The sequence below is a fragment of the Salvelinus namaycush genome, chromosome 6, assembly GCF_016432855.1.
Source record: "Salvelinus namaycush isolate Seneca chromosome 6, SaNama_1.0, whole genome shotgun sequence".
Lineage (NCBI taxonomy): Eukaryota > Metazoa > Chordata > Actinopteri > Salmoniformes > Salmonidae > Salvelinus > Salvelinus namaycush.
This window is the reverse complement of record NC_052312.1, coordinates 35,595,625-35,618,624: the sequence shown is the minus strand read 5'-3', so window position 1 is coordinate 35,618,624 and position 23,000 is coordinate 35,595,625. Positions and strand designations below refer to the sequence as shown.

At 42.9% G+C, this 23,000-nt stretch overlaps 2 protein-coding genes and 1 pseudogene across 2 annotated transcripts; all 3 read left to right on the top strand.

The window, feature by feature from the left end:
• Window positions 1-861: 861 nt before the first annotated feature.
• On the top strand, window positions 862-12,844 carry LOC120049918 (rab GDP dissociation inhibitor beta-like). The gene is made up of 11 exons (XM_038996425.1): window positions 862-1,005; window positions 8,043-8,150; window positions 8,500-8,599; window positions 8,978-9,112; window positions 9,406-9,604; window positions 9,928-10,059; window positions 10,393-10,492; window positions 10,602-10,773; window positions 11,190-11,334; window positions 11,421-11,475; window positions 11,609-12,844. Exons 1-11 carry the CDS (start codon window positions 961-963, stop codon window positions 11,762-11,764), a joined length of 1,347 nt encoding a protein of 448 aa, XP_038852353.1. The 5' UTR covers window positions 862-960; the 3' UTR covers window positions 11,765-12,844.
• Window positions 12,845-13,018: 174 nt separating this feature from the next.
• Window positions 13,019-15,531, top strand: asb13a.1 (ankyrin repeat and SOCS box containing 13a, tandem duplicate 1). The gene is made up of 6 exons (XM_038996426.1): window positions 13,019-13,480; window positions 13,689-13,876; window positions 14,004-14,160; window positions 14,485-14,619; window positions 14,831-15,022; window positions 15,116-15,531. The coding sequence occupies exons 1-6, from the start codon at window positions 13,420-13,422 to the stop codon at window positions 15,247-15,249; spliced, it is 867 nt and encodes a 288-aa protein (XP_038852354.1). The 5' UTR covers window positions 13,019-13,419; the 3' UTR covers window positions 15,250-15,531.
• Window positions 15,532-15,575: 44 nt separating this feature from the next.
• LOC120049920 lies at window positions 15,576-20,660 on the top strand (annotated as a pseudogene).
• The last annotated feature ends 2,340 nt before the right edge of the window (window positions 20,661-23,000 follow it).

The window sequence follows — 23,000 nt, the reverse complement described above, 5'->3', positions numbered from 1 at the left end:
GGTTGAATCTGTGTTTGAAATTCACTGCTTGAGTGAGGGACAGAGATGAAGTAGTCATTCAAAAATCTTGTTAAACAATATTATTGCACACAGAGTGAGTCCTTGCAACTTATTATGTGACTTGTTAAGCACATTTTTACTCCTGAAATAATTTAGACTTGCCATAACAAAGGGGTTGAATAGTTATTGACTCAAGACATTTATTTTTTATTTTTTATTAATTAGTAAAATGTTCGGTAGTGTGTAGGCCAGGGACAAAAAAAATCTACATTTAATCCACTTTAAATTCAGGAAGTAACACAACAAAATGTGGAAAAAGTTAAGGGGTGTGAATATTTTCTGAAGGCACTGCATATGTTGTTATACATAATACCATGTGGCAGCTTGGAATATGAAGGATTAATGAAAGGATTAGGGGAGTATATGTTGTTATGATTGTGTGGGTTTGTCACCTGACCTACTGACTCACCAAAGCAAACTGAGGATGCAATGTGGACTGGATCCAGTCCATCCAGGAAAGACTTACTTAGTGAACTAAGGTGATCTATGCATAGCACACACACATACACACACACGGGAGAGAACATACATACTCCGTATAATGTGGCTAAGGACAATGTCACAAAGAGGACACTTCCGACAAAATAAATGCTCAGCATAGGCAGGTGGTGGAGTACGGTATCTAGAGTAGACTTTTACAAATTACAAGATGAATAAAATCACGATTCTTATGAAAAATATATTAAGGGAAATGTTCATTGATAAATACATAATCGATTCATTATCAATACCCAGCAATTTAAGAAATGTTACCTTTACTAACAGAAGACTATAGGCTCCTCCCCTACAGTGAAGCGGAATTGCTTGACGTTGAACCACAGCCCCTTTCATTTCCAGCTTTGCAGATCTCCATTTTCTTCGGGCCAATATTCAGGAAAAGAGGAGAAAATACTTGGGAAAATGAATGAAGAATACGACGTTATCGTGCTGGGTACCGGACTGACGGTGAGAATAATTGTACCATGCCATTTCGTTCCTTGAATAATCGAAGCGATGCTCAGAGGGAATATGTTCCTTCAATTGCCACTGTGCGAGATTTGCTAACCCGCTACGGGGCTAGCTAGCGTAGTTCAACTATCGGCTGGGCCTAATAAACTAGCTAGCTAACTACTGTCAGTGGTCATGTCTGTCAATGTTTGCATTCACAAGTATTTTTCTCAATGAACTTAACGTTCGGTAGCTAACTAGGTAACAACTAATACGTTTAACGTCATTTTAAGGTGGCGCCTCAGTGTCATATTCATGCATGCTGTTTATCGATCAAATTGAAAAATCTAGCTGGCATTGGTTGCTAATTGGTTAGCATGATAGCTGGATAGCTACTGTAGCTAATGACAGCTTTGTTTAGGCTAACGTGTCCCAGTTTGTTTGTGTATTGTCCTTTTTAGTTTGAAAAAGTGTGCCTATGCTCTCATGTTGAGTGTGATACAAAGCTAGTGTAATTTTCGAGTTGGATACCAATTTATGTAACGTTACCATCACCATGCGATGAAGCTTTATTCATGAGTGCTTGGATTTCTCTAACAGGCGATGGTTTTGGTTTGTTTTGGGGAGGAGATTCTCCCCGCGAGTATCAGTTTAGCTAGCTAACTTGTAACTAGTTAGCTAATCTAACTGGTGTACCTGTGATGGGTTAGTACACTGAACAGAAATATAAACGCAACATTTTCAAAGATTTTACTGAGTTACAGTTCATATAGAACATCAGTCAATTGAAATAAATAAATTAGGCCCTAACCTATTGATTTCACATGACCCGGAGTACAGATATCCATCTGTTAGTTTGCCCACCATTTGCCTCATGCAGCGTGACACATCTCCTTTACATAGAGTTGATCAGGCTGTTAATTGTGGCCTGTGGAAAGTTGTCCCACTCTTCAATGGCTGCGCAAAGTTTTTGGATCTTGGCGGCAACTGGACACGACCTACACGTCGACCCAGAGCATCCCAAACATGCTCAATGGGTGAGATGCCTGGTGAGTATGCAGGCCATGGAAGAACTGGGACATTTTCAGCTTCCAGGAATTGTGTACAGATCCTTGCAAAATGCGGCTGTGCATTGTGCTGAAACATGAGGTGATGGCGGTGGATGAAGGACACAAAAATGCGCCTCAGGATCTCGTCACAGTATCGTTGTGCACTCAAATTGCCATCGATAAAATTAAATTGTGTTCATTGGCCGTAGCTTCCTGCCTACCATAACCCCACCGCCATCATGGGGCACTCTGTTGACATCAGCAAACCGCACGCCCACACGACGCCATACACGCTGTCTGACATCTGCCCGGTACAGTTGACACCGGGATTCATCTGTGAAGAGCACACTTCTCCAGCGTGCCAGTAGCCATCGAAGGTGAGCATTTGCCCGCCGAAGCCAAACTGCAGTCAGGTCAAGACAACGAGCACGCAGATGAGCTTCCCTGAGATGGTTTCTGACAGTTTGTGCTGAAATTCTTTGGTTGTGCAAAACACAAGTTGCATCAGTTGTACGGGTGGCTGGTCTCAGACGACCCCGCAGGTGAAGAAGCCGGATGTGGAAGATCTGGGCTGGCGTGGTGGCCGGTTGGACCTACTGCCAAATTCTCTAAAACGGCATAGGAGGCGGTTTAGGGTAGAGAAATGATCTTGCAACAGCTCTGGTGGACATTCCTGCAGTCAGCATGCCAATAGTACGCTCCCTCTCAACTTGAGACATCTGTGGCATTGTGTTATGTGACAACTGCACATTTTAGTGGCCTTTTATTGTCCCCAGCACAAGGTGCACCTGTGTAATGATCATACTGTTTAATCAGCTTCTTGATATGCCACACCTGTCAGGTGAATGGATTATCTTGGAAAAGGAGAAATGCTCACTAAAAGTGATGTGCTCAAAATATGAGAAGCTTTTTATGCTATGCGTATGGAACATTTCTGGAATCTTTTATTTCAGCTCATGAAACATGGGACTATGTTGCGTTTTATATTTTTGTTCAGTATAAATAGCTAGCTAATTCAGTGTTTTGTAAAATGAATTGGTAGTGAACAACAGCCACACCTGCAATTTCTGAACCATAATCCACCAAACCTGAATGTAGCTAGCTAATGTTACTTAGCTCAGGGTTTCCCAAACTCTGGCCTGCCCTAGCACTACACAGCTGACTCAAGTAATCATAGCAAAAACCAAATGTGCACCAAGGGGGAGCCCAAGGACCGAGTTTGGGAAACCCTGATTTCGCCAGCTAGTTTCTCAAGTTGGTTCAGCAGTACTAGCTAATTAGTTTGTGTCCACTAGCCAGCTAACTAGCCAACATTGAGAGAGTCAAAATGATCGATATGTTGTTGCCACTGCTTTACTCAGCCGTAAAACACTCGGTTGATGCATGACAGGAAAGACTTGTAATAGACTTTTCTGTACTCTGAGGCCTCACTCAGATTATCTATTGAGTTTCCTGTCTGTCTCGCATGTCTGACTCACGTGGGGGAGTGTTTTGTTAAAAATAACAGTTCAGCAATAGAACACACACACAAGAAGACAAAATCATACTGTTTCATGGGAAACAATCCATTGCCATTGATATAGGTCCAGCTAGTTCCTTTGCTGTCAGTGTGTCACATTCCATGTTTACATAACTAATTACATAACATATTCGATTCAGGAATGTTGGGAAATCATTCAGAATCCTGTGCAGCCACGTTTTGTGTCGTCCACTCCAACAGGATGTGGCAGTCAGGAATGCATTTGGTTTGTCAGTGGTAGGGGTAGGCAGCCTGGCTAAGTGTTGGCTTTAGGGTTGGTGACTCCTGTGTTGTTTTAGACTGCAGATGCTTGTGGTTCGGTCACAAAGGAACTGAGAGTACAGGGCAAGTTTAAGTTCTGCAAAAGCCAGTCAGACCGTTGTCTGAGAGCTCTGAGGCATCACGTAGACCTAACTGGCGCCATATACTATGATAGTGGTATGGTATGAGTGATAGGCATAGGTCCAGTTGATGCAGGTCTAACCTAGCAAGTGTTAGGTTCTAATTATCAGAGTACGAACTCGACGGACACTATGAAGGCTTAAACCAAGTTTATTCTTCCCAAAAGATCGAACAGCTGAACAGACAAAAACATATTCACACAAGCACTGATATTTAACCCTTTCTCCTATGCTAAGTCTCCTCCTACACATCTGAACAGCCAATGCATCTGTTTCTAGACAGAACCTTAGTGACATCTGTTCTTCCTCACTTCATCTGACCTGACCTCTACCCCAAAGTGCTCACTCCTCCCCAACTCACCGCTTTCATGGTGCCTAGTACCAGACTGTGTCTCTTCTCCCAGAGGATCCCTCCTATAGGATCCCTGATGGCTAACAATAACATATTCTAACATAATGTAAACATTATACATTACCCTCTCTCCCACAGTGACATGAATAAGTATGTTTCATATTCTCATAACCCAACACAAGTATCCAGTTCTGTTTGGCATTTATTTAAGCATCTCAAATACCCGCCACACACACTCCGCACTGATTGTGGTCTATGTGGTTCCTCTTTGTGGTTGAGAAAGACATGGTGGGGAAAGGAGAACTGGCTGTTCTGGGATATGCTTTTATTGTATGTGTTCTTCTTCCTCTGCAGCTGGGGCCTAGTAAACATCCACCTCTAGTCTCCCCAGTGACTGGGGGGGGGGGGGGGGGGGGGGGGGGGGTCCTTGTCCATCTGTCCCCTTACTAAAAGGGGGGGGGGGGGGGGGGGGGGTCCTTGTCCATCTGTCCCCTTACTAAAAGGATGAGGCCCAGGAGGGCATGGTCATCAATATTATAGCCCCTCTTTTACACCACCGCTTGATACTTTTGGTTGTGATGTCATTCATGTGATGTAATTTGAGTCCTGGCCAAGCTAACCTTTTTCCTGATAGAGGGCTGCAGTGGTAGATGAAACATGGAGGCATTAGATTTAGGTAACATCTTTGAGCGTCATTCAATTAGAGCTAGGTAAGATGATGTGATGGTTCTAGTACTGTGTGTGGATCCTGAGAGTGCGCAATGACATTACAGATGCACTCTTCTTGCAGTCCAGATATTGGATCCCAACGTTTTGGAGCCACACATGAAGGAGTTGTGGGGAAATGTCAGCCAGGGTGGCACTGTCACACAGTCACTCTTGTTCCCAGCGTGGCTCACACTGTGGCCTTTTGAACTTCAGAGAGCCGCCCAACACTTTACCGTCTTCAGAGTGGGCCTCAGTCAGTCACTCATCATAAAAATCCACCTGCTTTTTATTGGGCCGCTGTGTTAAAGATTTAACTGTGACCTTTCCCCCCTCACTTCAATGTGTTTTATTGCTTGTGTGTGACTCTTCCTTCCTGAATTGAGGATTGGTCTCTTCGATCTCTTTCAGCCTGAGGTTGTGATGACTAGGCTACCCCCAGCAGAATGTCAGAGCCTGCAGACAGCAGGGCTGCCTGAGTCACATGCCACTCAAAATTGTGTCTGGGAGGCATCCATTTACTGCAATATATTATTCAGGAAGTTACAGCACCTAAAAGAAAACACCCCGGAGAGTGAAATGTGTCGTTTAACAGTGTCAACCATAGTAGAACGGCGCCCCTGGAGCAAATTGGGCTTAAGTGCCTTGACACATCGACAGGTTTTTCACCTTGGTGGCTCGGGTAATCAAACCAGCAACCTTTTTCATTACTGGCCCAACACTCTAACCACTTGGCTACCTGCCACCCTCCATGTATATTTAATGGATTTACAGAACTGTGATGCGAAACAAGGACAATTTACACCACGCAACCAAATTGATTGTCTTCCTAAATGAATAGGGAAATATGAACAGTTTAGACATTTGCCAAGGTATTTTTCTCATCAGAAATCCTCAAGGCACGTTTGGACTTTCAGTAACACCTTTTATGGTGCCCTTTTCCCACAAAATAAAAACATCTGTAAATACTTGGTAATAATTGGTACTAAAATGCTAATTTGGTCATTATGGATGGAACATCAAAGGCATTACCTGCACCTTTTTCTAAGATGCCTTTTATGAAACAGACGTTCCTCATGTGCTTGTGGTAGACTACCAGTCAGTGAGATGAGCACATGCTTCCGCTGCGGATGTTGAGCACAGGCAGTCCTGCGTCACTTTATTCTCACGTTGAGTGACATCAAGGCTTCTCTCTGAGAGTGGACATTGATTTTTCTTTCCCTGAGAGACCTGACCGGTCGGTGCTTTTTTTTTTTTTTTTTAGCTCAGTAAAAGTCCCTGTTTGTCTAACGTTAAGGCCCATGGTCTGAAAATGCAGTAGTGAGGAAATGGTACTGTCCTTAACTTAATTTTGCCCAGCCCCAGATGAGGGGTTGGCTAGGACTAGCATGGGGCAGGCTAGTGGGCCAGGGACACTGTATCCCCATGATGATGGTAACAGCAGGGCGGGGTGCTGTTTTTTGCCCTGATCTGAGTGGGGCTGACTCTAGGGAGATGGAAACTAAAACAATAGCAACACCAGTGCAGTGTCACTTCCTGTTACATAATGCATCCTGTAGGACCTGGCAGCAGTGTACACCAGGAGTGTGGAATCATGACACTGTGCTGTGGTGTCCTGTGTTTGTCGTATCATTAGTCATTGTCAACACAATGTAGCCTATAAAATATGCTTCTCCGTCAAACACAACCTGTCACCTTTTCTCCGAGTCATTCCACAGTCTTATCAAGGGTGATTTGTTACAGTAAGATCAAATATTGCGGATTCAATATGTAGGCAGAAGCTACTGGATGAGGTAACCGTCTATCAGCACAGTGTTCTGAATCGGGAGGCGTTTCAGTTTAACTTTTTTTGGAATAAAGTCCACGGAATCACATGATGCAGAGTGGTTTGCTGCTTCTACTAACCAGCTGCCGTAATCTTAAAGCCTTTCAAAGACTGTGGGAATTCCAGAGTCAGTCACACACGCACGTTTTCCTCTGGCCGGCCGGCAGTACCGTACCAGGCAGCCCGTGATTCTTGACTCAATTTGGGAAACTATTGCCTTGACAGAGGAACTTGAATGGCAGCCTAGCACTGCAAAGGGAGAAACAGAAAGCTGCTGATCGGCAGCTTGGTTGTCTGATCTAGCCTAAATTCCGTCTTTTAAATGGAGCGTGAGTTGAATTGGACGCTCAAACCTACTCCCCTCTCTGCATAGCTCCCTGCTTTAGCGGTCATTGCTGAAACCCTTTATTTTGTGGTCACACTGTCACTACAGAATGCCTCTACTCCAGAACGACAGAATGTTAAATAGAGTTCTGTGTTCTAGATTCTGGAATCCTTCCCTACTGTTAACCAGGCTGGAGATCTTACTGAATTGGTCCTACCCACACCCCTCTCTCCTCCACTGCCCTCTTATCAAAAGTGGCAAACGCGCACACACACCAGAGGCCATCTGCAGTCACAGCCTTAAGTCTACTCTCCAGGAAGATTCATCAGTGGATTTAATGTTTGTCTGTTGTGTCATATCAATCTTCTTTTTATGAAATTCCTGCTTATTAGGCTAAATGATTGCTTACACTATATAATCAGTGTTAATCAATTTTAAGTGCACACACAGCTAGCAGAGGGGAAGCATGGGTAGACCACTAGCATAAGCTATCATTATAGAGACCCTGCAGCTGGATTGGTCCACTGTTGGCCGGCAACGCAGTCAGTTATCAGAGCATGAAAAGACAGGGCCAAACCAGACAGGGACCACATTCATTACTTTGACTACATTCTGCGACAAAGCCTCAAATGTTTCCTTGTCTAGTTGAATCTGGGCTGTGTGAAATCTGAGGCTTTTAGTGCATTTTCTGCCATTATAAAACAATCGTATCTGGAAATACTGATACCAGCAATATTCATACAACAATACAATCGCAAACATGAAAATCAATATCTAGGATTAAATTATCATTCCAAATGTTTGACCTGTGTGATTTTGGCAACTATCCAGGTATAAGTGATTTGTGATGCTCAAACCCCTCTCCTTCCTGTCCAATAGGAATGCATACTGTCAGGGATCATGTCGGTGAAGGGGAAGAAGGTTCTGCACATGGACCGGAACTCCTACTACGGGGCAGAGAGTGCCTCCATCACTCCCCTGGAGGATGTAAGTCAATCTCTGACCTCTACTGCTTGACCTCTGAGGCGCTGACCCCTAAGACCAACCTCAACACGCCACACAAGACGTAAACAAAGACTGCACCATTCTCTTACACAAGATACCTGGCAGGATGCATACTCACCCATTTCCCAGCAATGTTTGTAACCGTATGAATCCGAATGATGAGGCATGAGGAAGAGAACAAGGAACTAGTCATACTAATCTTAATATCCTTCAAAATGGGTGACAGCACATGATCAATATAGTCACAGTTGCTGCTTATATATGCACTCTGTTGTATTCCTCTTGGCTAAATTGCTGCTTCAACAAAATGGCCAAATATTTTCTCTTTTAGCTGTATAAACGCTTCAGTCTCCCAGGCGCCCCACCGGAGTCCATGGGAAAAGGCCGGGACTGGAATGTGGACCTCATCCCGAAGTTCCTCATGGCCAACGGTAAACACTAATCACCACTTTTTATTATGTATTATATTAACTAGGGCCATGAGTTTTCCTGACCATGTCACAAGACAAGGAAAAACTCTGGGCCTTAGATATAACAATTCATCCTTGGTCTCAGTGGCAAAGAAGGGATGAATACCAAAAATGTGATTCTGGAATATTCAGTAGTTGTCGTGGCCGTATTTGATAGAGCGACTGATCCTGTTGCCTAGCAATGATTGGATGTGATTGACAGGATGAGGCAACAGAGAGAACTTTCAATTTGAAGACGAATGAAGCTGTATATGTAAAAGTGATTTGAATTGGATTGAACTGTGTTCTCCTAACCTGCCTGGGAAAGGTAACACTGCTTTGTCCGTCTCACCTGTGCAGGTCAGTTGGTCCGCATGCTGCTGATCACACAGGTGACGCGCTACCTGGACTTCAAGGTGATCGAAGGCAGCTTCGTCTACAAGAAGGGCAGCATCTACAAAGTGCCCTCCACCGAGACCGAGGCCCTGGCATCCAGTGAGTGGTACAGGGGTACTATGGGAAATAGAGGAGAGGTTGGGTTTCGTAGTTTTGATGTCCGATAAGCTCAGGTTTACTGTATGCGGAGTTAACTTTTAATCAAGTCTAATATCCATCTGGCTTACAGCAGTCTAAAACAGTGAATTGATGACATGTCATATGTCAAAATGTCTTACTGTCATCCCAGCTCCTCACAAATAACCTCTTACTGGTTCTGTATTGTCTTGCTTTTCAGCTCTATCATGTAGATAATTAGCTACCCCTGAATAGCACAACTCTCTCCCCTACAGGTCTGATGGGGCTGTTTGAGAAACGGCGCTTCAGGAAGTTCCTGGTTTTCGTGGCTAACTTTGACGAAAACGACCCCAAGACCATGGAGGGCGTGGACCCCAAAAAGACGACGATGAGGGACGTGTTCAAGAAGTTTGACCTGGGCCAGGACGTCATCGACTTCACAGGACACTCCCTCGCCCTCTACCGGACAGACGAGTGAGTCACTTGCATCATCTTATTGGCTGAGCCAGAGATGGAAGGTGTTTGGCCATTTTGGGGTTAACTAAAAAGCATGAAGAGTTCCAGGTCGTCCTGTTTGCAGTTGCACTACGTTGATAATCAGATTTCAGGATATAGCAATATTCTGAGACTGTAAAAGGTGACCTGGAATGTCACTGTTATGATACCTTTTAGATGACATGGTAGCCTCACAAGCACATGGTGTCAAGGATAGTAATTTTATTTTCCAGTCTTTCAAGAAACTTGGTTATATATTCAAAGAAAGCACTGTATTCATACTTGTTTCTCCCCTCTCTCAGGTACCTGGACCTGCCTTGCATGGACTCGCTAAACAGGATCAAGCTGTACAGTGAGTCTCTGGCCAGATATGGCAAGAGTCCGTACCTCTACCCCCTCTACGGCCTGGGGGAGCTGCCCCAAGGGTTCGCCAGGTAAGGCTCACCTCAACTCTGACCTCTAACCTCTATCATTTTCAGGCTAGCTGCCTTTTTGTTTTATCAGTTTTGGCTTGTTGACTTCCATTATGCAAATAAAAGTTTGACTCATTTGAATCCAAATACAATGTTCAGCAGAATGCCCAATGATTACTTCTTGTTTTGCTGTTGGACTGTTCAAATTTAGATGGGTCTTTTCAAAGTGTGCTACTTCTTGAAAGTATACAATAGAATTCTGAACCATGTGCTTCTTGTAAAAATTGACATTGTCAGAGAATTGAACATTCTTTACAGAATCTCTCCCTCTCGTTCCCTGTCTCCTTCCTGTAGACTAAGTGCTATCTACGGAGGAACCTACATGCTGAACAAGCCCATTGAGGAGATCGTCATGGAGGATGGAAAAGTAGTGGGAGTCAAGTCTGAGGGAGAGGTAAGAATCTTGTTATTTCTCCCCGGCTTATATAGAGGCTGTACTCTGAGGACTAGAGGAAGGCATGTGTTATCTTAGCGCTAATACTTAACCTATTCCCCCCCCTCAGATCGCCCGCTGTAAGCAGCTGATCTGCGATCCCAGCTATCTAATGGACCGCAGCACCAAGGTCGGTCAGGTGATCCGGGTCATCTGCATCATGAACCACCCCATCAAGAACACCAGCGACGCCAACTCCTGCCAGATCATCATCCCCCAGAACCAGGTCAACAGGAAGCACGGTGAGCCCCGCTGCAGGAAGTGATGTCACCACGCAACGCCCCTGTGGAAACAATGCATGAGATTTATAAATTGAACATGAGAGACCATCTTCATGCTCAAATACCCAGAAGTATTGAAGTACTCTACTTAAGACTAAGATGATACTAACATCACGTAGCAGGCGTAAAATAAATGCCTGGGGGAGGGTTGTAAGGGGACAAGGCAGCTAGGTTGACGATCCAGTATCCCTGAAAACTGTTTTTACTGACCCCGCTGAGGGTGAGATGATAGTGAATCAAGTTAATATTTGAAGGGTGGCATGGACCTAACCATATCACTGCCCCAAATCGCATCCAACTCGGACAAGGAGTGAGATATTGAATTTGCTGATCTCTTTTTTACATTTTTATTAAATTGTATTTTTATTTTTTTGCAGATATCTACGTGTGCATGATCTCCTATACTCATAATGTGGCAGCACAGGGGAAGTATGTGGCCATCGTCAGCACCACGGTGGAGACGGACAACCCTGAGATGGAGGTCAAACCAGCCATGGACCTGCTGGAGCCTGTCGAGCAGAAGTACGAGCCTCATCACTAAACTGTTGTTGGATGTCTCCCACTAGTCTTTACTACGGTCCTGTTGACTTTGTCATTTCTCTCTGCAGGTTTGTGAGCATCAGTGACCAGTACGCACCATCTGACATGGGTGCTGAAAGCCAGGTGGGTCCATTACTTCTGTTTGTTTCTGCTTAACCCAGTCAAATCCAGTGACCTTGTGTTAACAAAAATACAATTATTGCTCGTCTTGTTTGCCTGTGTTTAACCATCTATGGTTTTCCTATTGTTGTTGTAGATCTTCATGTCCCGTACCTACGATGCTACCACCCACTTCGAGACCACCTGCGACGACATCAAGGACATCTACAAGCGGATGACGGGTACAGAATTTGACTTTGCAGAGATGGAGCGCAAGAAGAACGACATCTTCGGCGACGCAGCTGACCAGTAGAGAAACAAGCGAGTCTGCAACACTCGTGAATATCAGATGTTTGCCGCCGACAACTGAAATAAGGAAAACCATACAAAAATATAGATTAAATGGGCTGGCTGATGATCCAAGTGTATGTTTTGCCCATTATGGAAGTTCACACTATATAAAGTTATAATATAACATCGCTGGAAAAGGGGGCCAGGTGGGAGTTCTGCTTTTTCTAATCACTTTCAGAGAGTTGTTGCACTGAACATTGGTATACATACGGCCTACATTCTTTTTCATTATGTAACCGATCATTTTCTCTCCTGGATGAGGGCGTTTAGTCCACAGATGCCAAATCAATTGATCAATCAAAAGAAAACAGTACCACAGTGTGGGAGGGTCAAATTTATTTTGTCCAAATACTTAAAATAAATAATGCAACCATGTAAAAACATAAGTGTATTGGGGAAATGAATCATGAAATGTGATCAGATCAGTTGTATTTTTCTTGTCAGGTGTTTTTGTTGTGAGGGAGGTGAGTGGCTTGGCTTGTTCCAGTTATATTGAAGCACTATTCCTAACAGGCCATAACCAAAAAAGGGTTTGGCCAGCAAAGCTTCATTTGACCACCGATAACCATGTGTGAGAGAGAGGAAGCTTTTAATTGTTTCCGTGACCAGCTAATATAAATACTCCATCGATTGTGATTGGGGGCTGTTGTTTTTTTGTTTTCATTTATCAGCCCCCTTGTCCTAGTGGCTCATCTCCAGCCTCTAGTAGCCAACCCTGGGCAAGGCATCTTACTGTACCTAGACCAAGCCACTGAACGAGCAAGTATAGTCCAGCAAGAAGGCAAACTACCTGGACCTGTTTGCAGCTTGAGTAACCATAATGTCTTAGTAAAGGAAAGAATAGTATTCTATTAAAAATGAACAGACCCGAGCAGACTGAAGCAGGTTGGGCATTTGTGGTAAAGTTGACTAATTGCTTTAAAATGACCAAATGTCTACTATGGCAGTATTGATATGACAAGGGCCCTGTTTAAATGTCATCAATGTAAAAAAAAATATATATATAATAATACAAAAAGACGGTGCTCAAATGATTTCTGTACTGCAAAGTAAAAATGTACTTGTGAAAAAACAAATGTATTTGTTCTTATTCAGTAGTGAGTTGGCGTATTGCTGTCTGAGGGGCTTTTGTGGTCATTTCAGTATTGGGAGCTTTGCCTTTGAAACTTCCTCTTTAATACTATTTTATGATATCATCAACCTCAACTGTCTGCTGAAGCATCTATGAACTTTGCACTGAAGAGGACCTTTTGAGTTATTCATTGATGCAGGACTAAAAACAGACAACAGTCTGATTCGTATGACAAAGACCATCATTTGGTGAATTCCTGTGTTGGCTGGTTGGTATTAATATGGCATCCTATTTGTAACCGTTTTAATGTGTAATGGTAAAATGCACTGTTAACAGGGCATGTCCACAAAATCAAAAAGCTCTTATAACATGGTGGGCAAATACGTACTTAAGTCCTAAGTCATTCTCACGCTTAGAACTACAACTCCCAGAAGCCTCTGCTGCTTCCCTGTCATAACAAATATCGTCACATGGACGCTGTTCCAACAAAATAAACCCAGTGCACTCGTGTTGATTTTGTTTATCTGTCACGCTAATATTTTCCAATGGAAAATCCTGCAATAATGGAAATGACAGCGGCACGGCGTTCGAACTTTGGAGATATTGGTGAGTGTTCGATTTGGGCAAACTGGCTATCAACTTTTCAATCTGAACTACATACATTCCAATTATGGACGGAAAGGTGGTGAATGTAAATATGTTTGCTTTCATTCACTGCCCAACAATGTTCATTGGATTAACGCATAATTGCGCAACCAATGCGTAAATACGCAGCAGGTCATGTTTGAGCCAGAGCCTCTCCCTTTCCTACTAGGGTTTTGGGCAGACCGAACCGCGTTGCATGAGGCTGCGTCCTTAGGCAGGGCTCTTCAAGTGAAACAGCTGATTGAGGGTGGAGCATCTGTAAACATGGTGACAGTAGACAACATCACCCCGCTCCATGATGCCTGCATCCAGGGACATCCAAACTGTGCCCGACTGCTACTAGATGCAGGGGCTCAGGTGAGGCAGCTACAGTAGGGCTAAATATATAGAGCAAGAGACACCAATACACCTACAGCATGTGTAGAAGTAGTGGTCCCTCTCCCTCTATCTCTCCATCACTTCCTCTTTACCCACTCTTCCCCAGGTGGACGTGAGGACCATCCATGGCAGCACTCCTCTCTGTAACGCCTGTGCTGCGGGGAGCCTGGACTGTGCAAAGATGCTGCTGGAACATGGAGCCAAAGTCAACCCCTCCCTCACAGCACTCACTGCCTCTCCCCTGCATGAGGCCTGCATAAAGGGTAAGACTGGGGAATGATGAGGGGGTATATGACTGGGGAAATGGTGATAAGGCAGGGTCAGGTGGACTGGAGGAGGGAGAAAACAGGACAAGAGAGGGAAGACTGACCAGGATAGGAGGGAAGAGACTGGTGGAATAGGTGTTAAGCAGGACAAGGAGAGGTAAGAGGACTGGAGGAAGAGGTAAGGCGATAAGGGGCAGCACTAGGGCGAGTGAGGTAGGAGTGCAAGAGAAGGGATGGGTGTGAGGAGGATGCACCGTAAGTCTATAGATGTGTGAGTACTTCATATCTAATGAAACCGTTTCGTATCTGTCTATACTGTAGGTAATGCAGATATAGCGAGGCTAATGATAGCGCATGGAGCCTTGCTAGAGGCCTTTGACCTCCAGTTCGGTACCCCGCTACATGCTGCCTGTGCCAAGGAACATGTGGACTGTGCCAGGGTGCTGCTCAAAGCAGGTGACAAAGAGGAAAACATTGTCTCAGGCGACTGCTGTATTCATATCAATGGTTCTGTATGACTATACAGTGTTTATGAATACGTTTTACATACAAGTATTTGCTATGCTGGGCGGACACTGTGGAATTTCATTCACAAATCTGCCACAAAGCCACATTTTCCTGAGAAAATGTAAGTATTGACTGTAAACAGAATGTGTTTTCTGTTCAGGTGCCAAGGTGAATGCAGCTAAGTTCCATGAGACGGCTCTCCACCATGCTGCCAGAGTAGAGATGGTGGACATGATTGAGTTACTGGTGGACTTTGGAGGCAACGTGTATGTCACAGACAACGACAACAAAAAGCCCATAGACTACACCAAGCCTGGCTCTCCCACTGAACAATGCTTACAGTATTATGAAAGTAAGTCTAGAGGCAATAATATTTTCAATTTGTGATTCTCCATCCCTTATGTGGCTTTTGTTAGAGTCATTGTGGCTGTCTGATTATCTCTAGGTACTCCTCTGAGTCTGCAGCAACTTAGCAGAGTGACTCTGAGGACGTTGCTGGGTACCAGAGCTCTGGAGGTCGTAGGTCAACTGGACATATCTCAACGTACCATCAGCTACATTCTCTGTGAGGGGTGCTGATGCTGCCTTATGAACTGACTGACTCATGGATGGAATCCCAAAGGAATATCAGGAAAAGGAGAAAGCTTGAATACTAAGCTGGGACACATATCATCTTCATATGTTTTGTTTACTGTGGGACACACATACAAATTGATGTGATTTATTACTGTGTTATAAGCAGTAACAAATTGTAAAATACATTTCAAGAAGGTCTGCTGCAATTGTTCTAATATTCTATAGAGATGAAAGCTTGTTTTAGCATGGTTAGGGAAAATAAAGCCAAACAATGTCAGTCCTCTACTTTTGCAGTAATATGAACATTTTGACAAAACATCTCTACTACAACTCCCGGCATGCTCTCAAATCCATCAAAGGTCATGTCAAAACCAGTCACGTGACGTGTCAGTGCCGCATGTAAACACAGCTCAAATGTGCTTGTTTACTTCTCGTGGGACGTAATTGACCGTTTTTCAACATAAAACGGGATTTGACCAAATGATGGAGGTTGAAACTGGCAGACCGTATTTCTTTGGAGACATAGGTGCGTATGAAAGTATTTCGGCTTTGTATGCTAGCATCCATTTGGTTACTGCATGTGTTCATGATATAACAGCAACGTAAATCAGCTACATATGTGCCATGTTGTGTTTTAGTCCATATAGATTGTCAAGTAAAGGTTTACGATGGCAAAATGTGATGTAAATACCAGAGATGATCTAGCATGCACTCACCTAGCGCCGGTTGATTATGTAGCAATAGGTATTCTCTGGCTGTTGATTGTGTGGCTTGCCCCAGGCTGCTGGTCGGAGAGGACCGAGGTGCACAAGGCGGCCTCCGAGGGACATGCTGCCCAGCTGCAGCAACTCATCCAGCGCGGAGCCTCTGTCAACATAGTGGCTGTGGACTCCATCACCCCCCCTCCATGAGGCATGTGAAAGGGGGCAGACCCAGTGTGTCAGGTTGCTACTGGATGCTGGAGCACAGGTGAGACTGTCACTAAGTTGAAGGAGAGAGATAAGAGAAATATCGGCAATAAATGAGGTAGGTTAGCCATAGAATAATTAAAATAAAGGATATAGCTAGTCATACATATATGAGAAGGGTGATGCCCAGATTCAACACAGGTTAAAGATCAAGAGAAGAGAAAGTCATGTGTTCTTTTTAGTTAATTAGGACATATATATGATTGCTGTGTTGTCCTGTAGGTGGATGCCCGTAACACGGACGGTAGCACCCCTCTGTGTGAGGCCTGCTCAGTTGGGAGCTTTGACTGTGTGAGGATGCTGCTGGAGCATGGGGCCAAGGTGAACCCCACCCTCTCTTCCCGGACCACCTCACCCCTACACGAAGCTTGCATGGGGGGTAAGTGTGTGGCAGGTGTAGGATGAGTGTGCATCAAGATTGTTTGAGAACTTGTGACAGTCTGTTCTTGTGTCTCAGGTAACGCTGACGTTGTGAAGATCATGATCACTAAAGGTGCCAGTCTGGAGGCATATGACCTGTACTATGGGACCCCACTGCATGTGGCATGTGCCAACGACCACACGGCCTGTGTCAAGGCGCTACTCAACGCAGGTGAGCATTAGAGAATAACACTCTCTAACAACTAATTATCTGATTGTGACGAAGAACAACACAATGAATATAGACCTGAATAGAGAATAAAACCCTGGGTTTGAGTTCTCAACTCTGGAGTGCACCTTTAGTAATAACCTCTTTTGTGTGTCATTTTCTTCCTCAGGTGCCAAAGTGAATTATGCTCGGCTGCACAAGACGGCCCTGCACCATGCTGCTAAAGTGAAGAGTGTTGACATGATCGACATGCTGGTGGAGTTTGGGGCGAACATCTACGCCAAAGACAAAAACGATAAGAAGCCCATTGACTACATCGAACCCGGTTCTCCCGCTGCACTCTGCTTAGAGTTTTATGAAAGTAAGTCACAGTGTGAGAGAGGTTTTTATACCACAGTTACCAGTTATAAGCAATAGATGTGTTGTACCAGTATGTTTTTGTGGATTTCTAAGCAATGTCACAGTGTCACCAGTAGGTGGTGCCCATTGCTAATTTTTCAGGATCAGAAAGTTACAGGTAGTGGAAAAGTAAAAGAAATTCATAAAAATAAGAACTTGATGATGTTGAACCCATCAAAAACAGCTGTTTGAACACTTCTTAATTGGTTCACAATACTCAGGTCAAGGTAGATTTAATTTCTTCCTGTTTTTTTTATGGGCCTAATTATAGAATGACATATAAAGTAGAATCCATATTAATTTAATAGGATCTCTGTGGTTCTAGTAATAAAGATTTGTTATTTATCTTAATGTGGCATAAACACAACCAGTCATGATGTTTTCATCATGTAGGCTACACGTGCATGTTTGTCCACTCACAAATGAATTCCAACAGCCGAACAGTGCTCTGCCCCAACCATTTGATGAATGGAATGAAACACCTGTTAAAACACCAGAAAGTCTAATGACATTCTGCGATTGTCATTCTGCCTACACTTGTAGCCTGAATTGATGTCCGCGCGCGTCAGTCTTGGCCAGTCATCCTTGCCTTGGAAAAATATCAGTGTTCTCCTCGAACCACGCCGCATTTTGGAGCGTCTATAATATGCCACCCAATTTCAAGTCCATTTTTCATGCGGCTGACATGTGGTTATGATAAATATCTATTTACAGAAGCATATTTATTTTTTTAGGATGCAATACCGGACCATACCAGCTTACTTTAACCGCTGACAATACTCAGTCTTACATCAGAAAGATATTTCTCCAGTATTTTGAACATAGGCTAAGTCCATCTGTCCTGTCCCTCAAGTTAATGTCTATCCTACTCATGTTCCCTGACGCTGATCAATTAGTACTATAACATTGAGTTTAGTTACGGGTCGGTAACTGACGATGAGACCCAGACAGATTCCTCTGCCACAGAGCCACTCGTAGAATGTGAGACCAGGTCTGTGCGAGATGCTACACAGCAACAGTATCCTAGGCATCAGACACAGACGTCTTGTAAGGAAAAATAAAAACTTTATTTCATGACGTGCAAGGACGTTGTCACATACATTTTTAAACATTTGCTCAACTCATGTTTTATTGAGTTCTATTGTTGGGTTATGCAAGCAAACATCAGCATAATATCCCTGCTCAAAAGCTCCAGTCTTTAAATATACTAAATAGTACACATATCTCTGACTGTATATTGACACTTGAATACTATCCCAGTGTTCTATATGTTGTGGATCGACTACATCTCCCATAAACCTTTGTGGTTGTTTGCATGTAGGTACTCCATTGAGTCTGCAGCAGCTGAGCAGAGTGACCCTGAGGACGATGCTGGGTAGCAGAGCTCTGGAGGTCGTAGTTCAACTGGACATACCAAAGCAAATCATTAGCTTCCTCTGTTACCACTGACACCATTATCTTACTAAGGTGAAGGAAGGAAGCTCAGAGACTGAAACCTTTCAAAAAAACATCACAATTATGAAAATGCTACAGTCGGAACCTTATATGCCACTAGATTAGATGCATAAAATAATATGTATACAGCAAAGCACAGGTTTCCAAACCAACAGTGTTTTTAAACGGAGCACTTTTCTCTTTGATGTCTTCAGAATGTGTGCCATATCATCACATTAGATACATATTTAAAGAACAGAAGCATAAGGAGGTTTTAATGGGGACTTTTTACATACAGTTTATTCCTTGAACTCCCATATCTTGTAAACCTACATAAAAGACAAATGGAGGCCCTCAGGGAAAACAAGGAAGGGGGAGAGAGGAGAAAATAAATGGACGAGAGGAAGTGATTTTGGCAGCTGATCCTGTCCACTCTGCAACACCGTCTGTGGACACTACACCAGCATCTTAGTCGCCATGACAATGCGACAACAACACAACCGTTAGCAACGCATCCCAGATCTCCGGTACATCCTCAGGAATGAGAAACGGTGTTGCAGCAGGAGGATGAGCGGCGTTCCCATTGACACTCTCCAGATGTCACTGTGTATCGCAGATTCCTCCCTGACATCGGAACGGAAACCACACCTGACAACTAGATGTGTTTGAGGCGGACGTGGAATCCAGGCAACAGAGAAACACCATGGAAAACGATCCTGCTTTTTTACTGTTGGTGTCTCTGATCTGTTGCATCCACTATAGCTGAGACGTCCCAGGCCTGAATATGGTGTCTGTTTTTGGGGTGTGTGATGAGTGTGTATGGATTCCTCAGAGTTACAAGATGTCTCTGGTCACTGTATTGATACTGTTATTATTTGACATAACCCGTCTTAATAATGGGAACAGAGGAATATGTCTTATCAACATGATGTCTATGTAAGGCAAGATGCATTATATCACAAAGTGTGTTTATAAAATATTATGACCTATTTATCTCCCCACTGGCCACACTACCTCATTTCAGTGTGGATAATTGGGTAATATTTGGTTGAGGTGTTAATCAATGAGAATACAACCTATATTAACCCACTCAAATTAAATTCCAATAGAAAAAAGTTTTCACCCAAATATTTATCACTGCGCTTTCAACATTTTTAAAGCACAGCAAAGCTCAAATGGGAATAGAATGTCAGCTATTGATAAATCACTGTGCTTAATCTAATAGCAGAACCAAATAACCTGGATTTCAGTTGAGATTACATTAAAACTACATGGGTGCAAGAGATCAATGCCATTTGAGATTCTGTGCAGATTATTACAGAAGTTGTGAAGATCTCCACAGACCCGCGATGACCTATGCATGCTATCTTGCACAAATGCACGCTTTATATGATTACAGTAACCTCAAAATGTGGTCATGGATTACTCACTTTTCAAGTTTGAATGTTACATTCGTTTTTTAAGATAGTCTAAAGTTAAAGCTATTTACTGTATTACAAAAGTAATATTGAATTGTGTTTTGTTGACAACGCAACCAAATATCAACATTTTAAAGGAGATTTATCTTCAGCTTGGATAGTTCCATCTGAGCCACTGACTTAGTCTGGCTTTAATTCCAGTTTACAAGTCTACAGTCTACAAATTTAATAATTGCTATGTTGGATTCACATCTCCATCTCAACCAAAAAACGAATGTATTTTCCATTTAGATTCCACGACACAATATGTTGACAAATTATGTTGAAACAACACTTATAGTCCAGCGGAAGTGACTATCCTCTCAGATAATGCATATGTTTAACCCGTTTTGTGAACTGTCAAGTTTTTGAATGCACTCGAAAAGCAACTTCTTAAGGATAGCCCCCTTTTTTTCCAATTTTCGCCTAAATGACATACCCAAATCTAACTGCCTGTAGCTCAGGCCCTGAAGCAAGGATATGCATATTCTTGGTACCATTTGAAAGGAAACACTTTGAGGTTTGTGGCAATGTGAATTAAATGTAGGAGAATATAACACAATAGATCTGGTAGAAGAAAATACAAAGAAAAAAACAACCGTTCTTTTTCTACCACCATCTTTGAAATGCAAGAGAAAGGTCATAGTGTCCACAAGATGGCAGCAGTGTATGTGCAAAGTTTCAGATGGATAACTTGAAAAATTTGTGAACAACAAGACTTTTAGTGTGAAGTCCCCAGGTACATTTGGGCAAATCGTGAGGAGACATTCGCATTCATATTCCATTTTTCAGCAAGAATATCGTCAATCTGTATACTTGGACTTTGATTTAGCTTTCCAAGTATTAGTAGCCATATTGTAAGTTCAACATTTGCAAAACAACCAGTTTTCATAACAAGGTTAGTAGCTACATTTTACAACATATACATGGTTTTCGGATACTCTCGTAAAGCCCAGCTCATTGGCTATCTAGCTAGCTTTGTTTGACCCCGATTGGTGCTTATTTTACAAAGATACAGTCGTTCAAGTGATGGCCGCCCGCGTCATCGGCGTGCAATGAAGGCGTTGCTCTCTGACCAAATATGGTGTCCTATAGGATATACTACACCCCTAATGAAATAGTGAAGTCTTGTTACCTTCTAGGTTCTCAGGAATACATACAAACGTGATTTGACTCGTTGAAACAACGTTTAGGGTGAGATTTTCACAGATTCCTTTCTTTGCAAATTGAACGAGTGGAAATACAAAAGCAATCGTACATGCTGTATGGATCTTTTTAGGATATGAAAAATGATTTTATCTAACAGAACGACACTTCATGTTATCTCTGGGGCCCTTTGGATGATAAATCAGAGCAAGATTTCAGAATGTTAGTTCACAGTTCACCTTCAGAGGTGAATTTATCAAACCTATTGCGAAGAAAACATGGTATTGTTGTTAGGAGCTCTCCTCAAACAATAGCATGGCATTTCTTCGCAGTAGCTACTGTAAATTGGACAGTGCGGTTATATTAACAATAATTTAAGCTTTCAGCCGATACAAGACACTTCTATGTACTGACATTTGTTGTTTCTCTAAAATCTGCGATCTTGACAATGCGCTGCATGATTTACAACTGTCCCGTTGACGGAACGCTGATCCGTTTAAGTCAGTATCATCAATAAGCTCTAGCAGCCCCCCCATTTAGCCTCCCTTCCAAATCTGTGCTGAGACAGCATGTCTGCTGGTCTATTGAGTAAACAACATTTGTGTCAAGTGTTAAGGTTGCTAGATCATCGCTTGCGGCATTCAAGAGCTTTTTTACCATGACAGGAACATATTTGGAACTGTTTTCCGTGGAAACAACGCGGCCTCATCCATTACCGTTTCAACCATTCAGAACACATCCATAAATAAGCTCAGGAGCCGAAATAGCTGGAGCCCTCCTTGTTCACATGAAGGAACGAGGATAAATACCCTATTTTTTAAAAAGCTTGTTAAAATAACTGGACTCCGGTTCAGAAGGGATCTTCTACTGCTAAGTCTTAAAATAGGCTGACCATGTAGATGATGGTATGAAAGCATTTTTCTCAGTCTTAACATTAAGATGAAACAGACGGAGGAGATGAGAACAGGCATGAGAAGAATGTCCAGTTATAAAACATATTTGAACAAATAAAAGTGCAATTTGGGGATTTTGGATCAGCCTTTGAAGGAATGATTTTCAAAGGCACTTTCTCTGGCTGTTCAGAGGGCAAAACCAGTCAAAGGTATCTGCACAGGGATTTCAAACATCGGGTATTTGGTGCTGTGCAGCCAACAGAGGTTATTTTTCAATCAAGCAATATAACATCAAAGTAGAATGGATCTAGCATGCTGCCCACACTTGATACAGTATATTCATGAATCAGTATTGGGTTTTAAGAATGCTACAAATATCTATTTATTATGATACATGTTTGTGTAACTGTTTAAATCTGTCAGAGTCAAATACTATTATAATTAATATATCCTCCACAGAAATGTATGTATAAATGAATGTGTTGCTCTGTATACTGTAAGCATTGTGTGTTAATGAACGGCATTGTTGACATGCTCGCTGCCTTTTGGATTTTATTATGATAAGCTTAATTCATTCATCTAAATTGGGTCAACTGTTAGAGTAGGCCAATATCTTGATGAACAGAAATTGAAATGAGCAACAAGATGGATCTCCAGCCATAATTTTGTCCAGTGTCCACTAGGATGTGCCATAGGTTAGGAATTTGTTTAACAACAATCAATCTCCTCGCTCACTCGTCAAGTTACAAAGCATCTGCACTGCCAGAGCATCAGGCCATGTTGCGTCTCTGAGACAAGGAAAACATTTGCTCCAACACTAGTAGACAAGAGGCTCTGAGGACATCTGTTCTCCGGAGTTGTCTGAACT